This window comes from Brachionichthys hirsutus, chromosome 14, assembly GCF_040956055.1.
Source record: "Brachionichthys hirsutus isolate HB-005 chromosome 14, CSIRO-AGI_Bhir_v1, whole genome shotgun sequence".
Lineage (NCBI taxonomy): Eukaryota > Metazoa > Chordata > Actinopteri > Lophiiformes > Brachionichthyidae > Brachionichthys > Brachionichthys hirsutus.
Window position 1 is genome coordinate 1,327,210 of NC_090910.1, and position 10,011 is coordinate 1,337,220.

The 10,011-nt window shown below is 49.0% G+C and overlaps 1 protein-coding gene across 1 annotated transcript; it reads left to right on the forward strand.

Annotated features, from left to right (window-relative positions):
* The first annotated feature begins 1,116 nt into the window (after window positions 1-1,116).
* Window positions 1,117-3,943, forward strand: LOC137904031 (phenylethanolamine N-methyltransferase-like). Its single transcript, XM_068748196.1, has 3 exons — window positions 1,117-1,288; window positions 1,498-1,708; window positions 3,505-3,943. The coding sequence occupies exons 1-3, from the start codon at window positions 1,117-1,119 to the stop codon at window positions 3,941-3,943; spliced, it is 822 nt and encodes a 273-aa protein (XP_068604297.1).
* Window positions 3,944-10,011: the final 6,068 nt, after the last annotated feature.

Sequence of the window (10,011 nt, forward strand, 5' to 3'; positions counted from 1 at the left end):
CCCGCGATCTTGTTCTTTCGGTCACTACCCAAAGCTCGTGACCATAGGTGAGGGTAGGAGAACGAAGATCGACCGGTAAATTGAGAGCTTCGCCTTTCGACTCAGCTCTCTCTTCACCATGACGGATCTGTGCAGATCCGCATTACTGCAGACGCTGCACCGATCCGCTTGTCCATCTCCCGCTCCATCCTTCCCTCACTCGTGAACTCCACCCTTTTCCGGCTGAGAACCATGGCCTCGGATTTAGAGGTGCTGATTCTCATCCCGGCCGCTTCACATGCAGCTGCGAACCGATCCAGTGAGAGCTGGAGGGCACGGCCTGATGAAGCCAACAGGATCACGTCATCCGCAAAAAGCAGCGACCCAATCCTGAGGTCACCAAACCGAACCCCCTCAATGCCCTGGCTGCACCTAGAAATTCTGTCCATAAAAGTTACAAACAGAATCGGTGACATTTCTAAGTACGTCACATCTGATCAAGCCTCGTGAGGTCATGTTTTATGACTTTTTACTTCTGTCTCCTGTTTTATTTTGGTAACCTCAGTCTCATCATGTCATGTTTCTGAGTGACCCCTCCCCTTATAATTAACTGGGTCTGGGTGAGTTGATTATATAATCTTTAATCCTTTTCAGTTCACAGCTAAATTCTTTTCAGAGTTAAACCACCAATCTATTTGGAGTCTCACTTGTTTGATAGGGGTGGAGCCTATCCAGAAATCCATCATTAAAGGTGTTCAGAGTCACCGGTTTGACTGGTTGATGTTTTTAGAGAACCTGAAGGAAAACCATAATCGTGTGATCAAAGGAAATGCAAAAATAAATTATGGAAAAAGTATATTTAAACTAAACAGATAGTATTTATTAGCGTGCTGCTGAACAAGAGCCTAAAGGGAAGGTAAACTCAATTAGGTTAATTATGGTGATGATGACGGTTGTACTTTGGTTCCAGACATAACGTCTCACCCTTTGAAGATACATGAAACCCATTTGTATAATATTATCTGTATGACATGTGATCATGAAAGCAGCCCAGAGCAAACACCCGATCACGAAGGCAGATGCAGAAAAGGCTGGCGAAGGAGTCTCAGTTCACCTGAAAGCTGGACAGGTGTCAAGATGGAAGGAGCAGCGACGGAGAACAGCGTGGCGACCATGGCAGCCTGCTATGAGAGGTTTGATCCAGAGCTGTACCTGCAGAAGTTCTACTCTGCAGAGGAGACTCTTTTGGACAGAGAAGATGGCATTACCCGGTGGCAGCTTGCCCGGCTGCATAGAGCCTTCACTGAAGGTAAGGAGAAGCAGCCGTGGATCATGGCATGAGACAATGTGTGGATAGTAACTGCAGGAAATATCAGTCAAGATGAAACCCACTCTGACTTTGTGGACACCCACAGAGTGTAAAAGTCATTCAGATTCACGCCGGGCCACTCGGCTTCAATGCTGGTGACCACGATCCTGACCCATCTTGGTTGTTGTGGTTTCCTGTCTTCTTTCCAGGTGATGTGAGCGGCGAGCTGCTCCTGGACGTCGGCTCCGGTCCGACCCTGTACCAGGTGATGAGTGCCTGTGAGGTTTTCAACAAGGTGATCCTCACAGATTTCCTGGAGCCAAACAGACGGGAGTTGAGGCTCTGGCTCCAAGACAAAGGAGGCAGCAAAATGAACTGGACGCCCTACTTGCAGCACATCTGCAAGCTGGAGGGACGGCGGTAAGATCAGACTCTCCGGGGTACAGACGCTCTCTCCAGAGAGGCGTAGCTCCAATGTCAAAGCATGAATCCGACCCCTATCCAGTCGTGTGTGTGTGGGGGGGGGGGGGGGATTAACACCGTGGGAAGGAGAGGAGGGAGCAAGCGGCAGGCCCACCAATTCATATCCCCAGGCCCAGCCGGCCAAAGCCCCGCATGCCGGGCCATGCTAAACCTAGTGAACACCCCCGTACCCTGTTATTACGTCCCCCAGTTCCCTCATTTATATTGAATCATTTAATAAAAGGAGACTTTCCGTAATATATTTCAAAATAAAACTGGAAGCAGAGATTTTCTCCATTGATATGTGCTCTATGAGGAGGTTCAACCAGTGGTTGATGTTTAAAGACTGTTTATTTTTGCAGTTAACAAGGATTGATTTCTTGGCGATGGCGAGGGCTGCGAGTGTTGGGTGTGTTTCTTTGAAATATAGATTTCCGTTAAATTGCCGAGTAAGCACAGTGTGCTGTCCTCGCCCTGAAGTAGTTTCACCGGCTCGGCAGCTAGATAACGACGCTCCAAATAACCAGTCTTTATTTCTTTGTGCTGTTTATTGGTAGAATGGCCTCAAACCATTGCCCTCTATGACCGCCGTAAACCTGAAAAATACAAAAACATCCATAAGCTAGCTAACATAAATAGCTAGGCTACATGCTAACTGGAATCACATGATGCACATAGCTCAACTGAAAGACACAATGCACACATGAATTCCTCTCAAACAAGTGCAACTCAAATCTTGTACTATTATTATTAGCATACTCACGGACAAATCCTGTCCAGAGCAACAACATTTCCGAGGGTTCTTTTCTCGTTAACACATGAACACATCGGCACTGGGCGCAACCATTTTGGATAATAGATCTCCGTTCTGCAGAATACTATCGCAACGTATCCAAAAGAGGGAGCTCTAAGCTATGTTACTCAGTTGCTGAACTTACAAAGGGCAGAACACACAGGTGGAGGAAGGTTTTTGTGATACTGTGACCCAGAAGTGTTGGATGGGTGAACAACCATAGAGCATGAAAAGCCTGACCAGGCCGCATGGGTGAAGGCCCCACCCCAAGGCCTGGCTCCAGGAGGGGCTCCCGGTATTTTGCTCATCATAAGGGGTATGTGTGCTACCCTTTGTCCGGTCCCTCCCCTAGGACTTGTTTGTCATTGGTGACCCTACCAGGGGCATGTAGCCCCCGACAACTGAGCTCCTAGGATCATTGGGACACTCAAACCCCTCCACCGCGATAAAGTGGTAGCTCAAGGAGGGGTAGTATGTTTACTGGCCGGAAATGCTTCATAAATTCAGCCAGGTAGCCCGGGCCTCGTGCTTTGCCGTTTGGCATACTATCTAGAGCGCTGTAGAGCTCATTTATACACAGCGGAGCTTCCAGAATGTTCTTATATTCAGTGAAATGAAGGAGGCAGCAAAATGAACTGGACGCCCTTCCTGCAGTACGTCTGCAAGCTGGAGGGACGGCGGTAAGATCAGACTCTCCGGGGGACAGACGCTCTCTCCAGAGGCGTAGCTCCAATGTCAAAACTTTCCAGCATGAATCCAAAATCACTTCCAGCCAGTTCAGCAGAAAGCAGCCGGACCTCCCCCCGGCTCCATATTTGAGTTACAGTACAATTGATTTTATAGTTTTGCCGATCGGTTCTAGAGGGTTCTGGATCTGGCTGGATTAATACTGTATCAATAGATACTTGAATGTTTTTTCAATGTTATTTTAACGATTGTCTCTGTATTCTTGTCCTACCAGGCCTTCAGAATGGACAGACAAGGCGGCCAAACTACGTCAGGTTGTGACGGACATCCTCCCCATTGACGTGCACCGTCCTCATCCTCTGGGACCCGATGCCCTTCCTTTAGCCGTGGCCAACTGCGTTACCTCCTACTACTGTCTGGAGAGCGCCAGTCCTGACCTGGTTGCCTTCAACAGAGCGCTGATCCGCATCGTGAGCCTCCTGCGGCCCGGAGGTCACCTCCTGCTGATAGGCAACCTGGGAGAGACGTACTACTTTGCAGCTCCTGGGTTGAAGATTCCGGTGGTGACGCTGACCGAAGCTCAGCTCTGCAGTGCTGTGAAGGAGAGCGGCTGCTCCCTGATCAGGCTGGAGGTGTTCCAACGGCCAAAGTACAGATCAGAGGAGGAGAATGATGCAGCAGCCACATTTTTTGTGAAGGCAAGAAAGAATTAAAAGGTGGAGTTTGACCAAATTGAAAGGCTTTTGAAGTCCTCGCCCATATATGCCATGCTAATTATTCCCTGTAAAGCAAATAACGCTCACACACATTTGGTTCCTGATGACCTGATCTATCCTTAAATTATGACCTGACGAGGTCCACTAGATACCAGTGACTGTTCCATGGTCAGTTATCCTTCCTTTTCCTTCACCTCCTCTCTCTTCGCCTTGCACATCTCCTAGTGCAGTTCTCTACCTTCATCTCTCTGGCTATCCCAATTCTTGAAATCTTCCTTCACCCTCTGGACCGCCCCCACAGGCTCCAACTTCCCAGGACTGGCCTGGATCCTTATCACCATTGAAAAATGTCCGTGCATCAGTGTCATCCCTATCTATGTGTATTTCATATGTACTAAATGTGCTTGTACCTGCTTCCTGTAACTACTTGATGAAGAGAGTTGTTGACGGCGAGAGAGATTGCAGCGGTCCGATGCTCACTCATCGAACGTAATTTTGTTGTGGTACTGTACTTGTACTGTGCTGTCAATGACAATAAAGTCGATTCTGAAACAACTATTTGAGGAGTATTGTCCTCATGCAAGGATGGGAGAGAAATGAGCAAAAGAAAATAAAAAATTAATACTAATGTTGTTAATAGAAGTAGCCGTTGTATACCATCAATAGCCCACTTGGACCACCACAAAAAACCGGTCCGGTCCTTGTTTTTAACCAGGAAGGAGTACAGTATTCTGAAAGTCATTTCCGACTTGACAAATGTGTTTTCAGCAGCAACAATCCAGCAGTACCGTATTTTCCGCATTATAAGGCGCACCTTCAATTAGTGACCTATTTTAGGACTTTGCCCACATATCAGGTGCATGGAATAGAAACTACTGTAGTGGCTGGAGTTGGGTTATGCATCCACTAAGTGGAGCCGCGCTAAAGGGAATGTCAAAAAAACAGTCAGATAATTTAGTCAGTCAAACTTTATTAATAAAATATAAACCAACATTCTGACAACTTTGTTTACCCCCAAAACAAGTGCATTCACAATACAGTACCGGTAGCTCTTACTGGTATTTGCGCCGCCTTTCCAAGTCCATTAGACACAGTTCAAAGCTACATGCTACATGCTGTTTTATTCCCCCCCATGCAGGTAACAATATAACAATAACTCACCGTTGTTCAAACGTTAATGTCCATATTCACAATAAATCCCAGCATTGTTCAGTTGTAAACACGTGAAAGAAACATGTAAAGCTCGCTTTGTCAGTTTATTCCTCATCAGTGTCCGCGTAGAACAGCTGGGCGACGGCATCCAACGTGCCCAGTCCCGTCTCGTCAAAGTCGCCATTGTCCGTTCAGTGGCAATTCCTGCCTTCGTGAAAGCTCGGACCACGGTTGATATCGATATATCAGCCCAGGCATCAATCCATTGGCAGATTGTGGCGTATGTCTCTCTGTCATTCGGTCATCCACCGTTCCCACGCAGTTCGCTTGCAAACTTGTCCTTAGAAGGATCCTCCTTTTCACCGTCGGCCCAGGTCAACATCTTGTAGATTTCTCTGCCTTGCTCACCAATCCACATACCGAGCCAGCCGGCTGGTTGCTCAGCTATTAGCTCTGGTCCTTCCAGACTTAAGTTTCACTTTCCTGTAACTCTATCTCTCCTCCCTCTCTCTGTCGCCTGCGTGCTTCTCTCTCACTCACTCACTCACTCTCGGGGAAGGGGCACACACCTCAGACTGACACAGACACACTGAGCTCCCGATCCCAACACACACACACAAAACTATGGTGGCTGCCATTACCGTATTAACCATATAAAAGGCGCACCTCACTATAAGGCGCAGGGTCAAGTTTTGAGAAAATTAGAGGCTTTTAGGTGCGCCTTATAGTGCGGAAAATACAGTTGGTTGATCTTTTTAAATCTTCAAAGAGTCCTAACAGTGTTGTGCTGATGCATTAAAACTCGGTCTACCAGAATTCTGCAACTACTAGAATGACCATAGCGGTAATTTTGAATGCTCGGACATTATAATTTGTCCAGAACAAGCTGCTCCAGCTCGACGTGTCCGACTCTCTCTGCAGGTGGATCATGGACTTCCTGACGGACCGGAGGCAGCATGTGCGGCTCGGGACTACGGTCTCGGACACTCGGACTATCAGCACCGGATCCCCCCAGGGCTGTGTACTTTCCCCCTGGCTCTCCTCCCTATACACCATGGGAGTCAAACTCTGGCCTGCGGGCCAAATTTGGCCCGCAGTGTAATTATACTTGGCCCGCGAGGCAATATAAAATTAATATTAGAGCTTCTTCTTCTGTCGTATGCCCTTAGATCTTCAGCTCTGTTGCAGCAAGCCAGTCCAGTGTGTCATCGTCCAGGTCAATTAAGCCCTGATCACCATTTGGTGGGCGGTATATGGGGCAGCTGGTCAGCACGTGGTCTACAGTCTGTGATGTATCCCCACATTCGCAGCGGGCACTGTCTGCAAGACCCCACTTCTGCATTGTTGCACCAAAGCGTCCAACTCCTGTCCGCAGCCGGTTGAGGGTATTCCACTCCTTGCGGGGCAGGTCCTGGCCAGGGACATCTGTTGGATCCTTGATGTAGCGGTGGAGCCTGGATGGTACTGCCATCTTCCACTGGTCCCTCCATCTGGCCTTCACCAAGGATTCCTTTGGTATGTCAGCTGGTGTCGTGCGGAGCAGTTCCTGGGCCTGTGTGGCAAAAGGGTAATGGGACTTGAGGCGGGTGTGATGTGGTGTCTCCATGACAACCTTGTGGAAAAGGTGGGATTCGCTCAGATGTGCCTTCCGAGCGATAGCTAGTATGGATGCCTCTCGCCTGATCTCTGCTGGGGCGATTCCAGCAAGGACTGGCAGTTGGTTGGTTGGAGTGGCACGTAGGCATCCGGAGACAGTCCGTAGTGCGCTGTTGAGTGCAGCATCCAGTTTATGGACATGAGGGCTACGGCTCCAGACTGGGGCACAGTACTCAGCAGCAGGCAGGACCAAGGCCTCGGTGGAGATACGCAGCGTCTTTGTGGAGGCTCCCCAAGTGGTTCCGGCTAAACGTCGTATCAGTGCTGCACGGGCAGTGGTCTTTCCTTTAACACAGTCCAGATGTTGTTTAAAGCAGGGGTCCCCAACCACCGGGCCGCGGCCCGGTACCGGTCCGTGAGGCATTTGTTACCGGGCCGCAAAGAAAGCACAACTAATGTATAAAATTTCCGTTGTATCGATTATTAGCTTCTAAAAGGTGTTTTATTTTGGAAAACGACCGGATTTTCTCCAACGTAACAATCGCGTCTTGATACGTTGCTAAAAAAAAACAGCCGTGAACTCGCGAAAATTAATAAAAAGGAACAAAAGTCTTTGGAGCGCTTCTTTGCTAAGGAGAAAAGTCCTACTGAGGAGGAAGAAGAGGAGGAAGAAGAGGCGCCGACGACCTACAAGAAGAGAAACCAGGACTAAGACTTAAAACACGGGTATTAACAGCTGATTCGCTCCGTTAACAAGCAATGAAGGGTTCAAACCTGCTTCGGCACATTGAGACCAGAACCCGGATTAAAAAACAAGAACCCTGGAATGAAAACCATGAAGGACAGAAGTAATTATTGGGTCCACAATTTATGGTGAGTAGATATTGTGTAACTATTAATTATTTATTTAATAGTTATTGCAAGTGCATAATATAAAGTTTATTGTTAAGATTATATTCCTCTTTTTAAATGTAATTACCGGTATACCCCCCACCCGGTCCGCAAAAAAATTTCACGGCATGAAACCGGTCCGTGGCAGGAAAAAGGTTGGGGACCGCTGGTTTAAAGGACAGTGTTCTGTCGAGCTTCACGCCAAGGTATGTCGGGCAGGACTGGGCCTGTAGCTGTGCATTGTCAGCGATGATGTTGATTTTGCGTGTTGCTTCCCTGTTGTAGAGGTGGTACATTGTTGCAACAGTCTTCTCGACACTGAGCTTGAGTCGCCAGTCCTTCAGATAAGAGGATAAGATGTCCATATCCTCTGTAAGGCCTTCCTCTACTGCTTCCCACGAGGGTTTGCTGAGCAGGATTGCCATAGCCGTACTTTCTTGATGTTGGTAGAGGTAGGTCATGGACGTAGATGTTAAATAGCATCGGTGCCAGCACGGAACCCTGTGGGACACCGTTCCTAAGTCTTCTTACACTACTGCTTTGACCGCTGCTGGTGTGGAGCTTAAAGCTGCGGTTGCTCAGCATCTCCATAATGAAGCTCACCATGTGCTTGTCCGGGATGGTTTTCAGAAGCTTCATATGTATCCCGCGCAGCCAAACAGTGTCATAGGCAGCTGTGAGGTCCAAAAAGACAGCACCTGCCTTCTTACCTGCCTAGAAGCTGTCCTCTATGTCATCACACAAAAGGGTCACCTGATCCGTTGTCGACATGCCACTTCGAAATCCAGCTTGTTCTTTAGGGAGCTGTGGGTCGATCACTGGGGTGAGGCGAGCCAGGATGAGGCGTTCAAGCAGTTTGAAGGGTACACACAGCAGGGAGATTGGCCGGTATCCCTACGGGTCATCACTTGGCTTGTTGGGCTTCGGCAGAGCGATCACCTTGGCACGGCGCCAGATTTTCGGCATCTTGAGGTGTTGGAGGCATGCAGAGAGGAAGGAACAGAGCCAGTCGGTTACCTTCTTGCCTTGGTGTTTCACATACTCTGGGTGGATGTCATCTATCCCTGGTGCCTTACCAGTCTTAAGATGTTTTATGGCTTGTTCGGCTTCTTGCATTGAGAAGTTAACTGATAGGTTGGCATCACACCCTGGGGCCCTGTGCAGTTCATGGACTCTCGCTGATGTTGTTCGAGTGAAGTCCTTGTCTGCGTTTGGGAAGCGGCTGTTACTCAGCAGGAGCGACGCAATGGAGTTTGCAGTAATGGGGCACTGTGCCGGGGTTGTTGACCTTCCAGTCAGCTTGGAGGAAAAGAAGACAGCCTCCACGTGGCCTCCTCCGCAAGTAGCTAAAGAGTAGTTGCAAGGTTGCATGCTCTTTAAGTGAAACAAATGTCTTTGCAACGCCCACCGTCCACAGCTCCAGCACTAGCGCTTCTCCAGCTTAATGTCGAAGGCCTCACCATTGCCAAGATTGACATCCTTGAGCAATGGGCCCAAAAAAACAACGTGACAGTGATCACCCTGCAGGAGACCCACCAGGAAAACAAGAACATCCTGAGGGTCCCTGGCTACACCCTGGCTGGCCACATTGCCACTAAACATCATGGCATGGCCACATTTGTGCGCAGAGATATGCCGTGGTCGGCTGCCGGACAGTCTCCAGAGGGTGCAGAGATAGAATGGATTAACACCAAAGTGCAAGACACTACCATCGTCAACATCTACAAACCACCACACAGCAGATTGGTCCCAACGTCCCTGCCAGATGTCCCAGCCCCTGCCGTGTATGCTGGCGACTTCAATAGCCACCACCCAGACAGGGGTTACAGCAGCTCCAATGCTGATGGTGACTTCCTGGTAGACTGGGCCTCCACTGCTGATGCTGCACTCCTATATGACCCAAAGGAGCCACACACGTTCTACTTTGCACGATGGAACACCAACCCAGACCTGGCATTCGCAAAATGGCACAACAACCAGTCTCTCCCTGTAAGACGCATACTGGACATGTTTCCCCGGTCACACCACCGACCGTCACTCATCACCATTGCATCTTTGGTCCAGCCTGTGCAAGGGAGGAGATTATTATCAAGAGATGGAACTTCCGGAAAGCAAACTGGGCAGGTTTCACTAATATTAGAGCTGGCCCGCCGGTACAGAACAGCACATTCACCGCTAATACTACAAATCCCATAATGCTCTGCTCTTGTTTTGGCGCGTCAATCAGGACAGGACCCAGACATGCCCTCTAGTCTACTCTGCGTCAGTAACGATCAGTGCTTTGGCAGGAAAGCCCCCACTCACCAATCCTCCCCGTGCCTCTCTCCCAGACCACGCCGCGACCTCATACTACAATTGTCACCGTGTTACTCCTTCCGAAGAATAAGAAAGGCATAAAACAGAACTTTTCTGGACAGGTGGGAGGC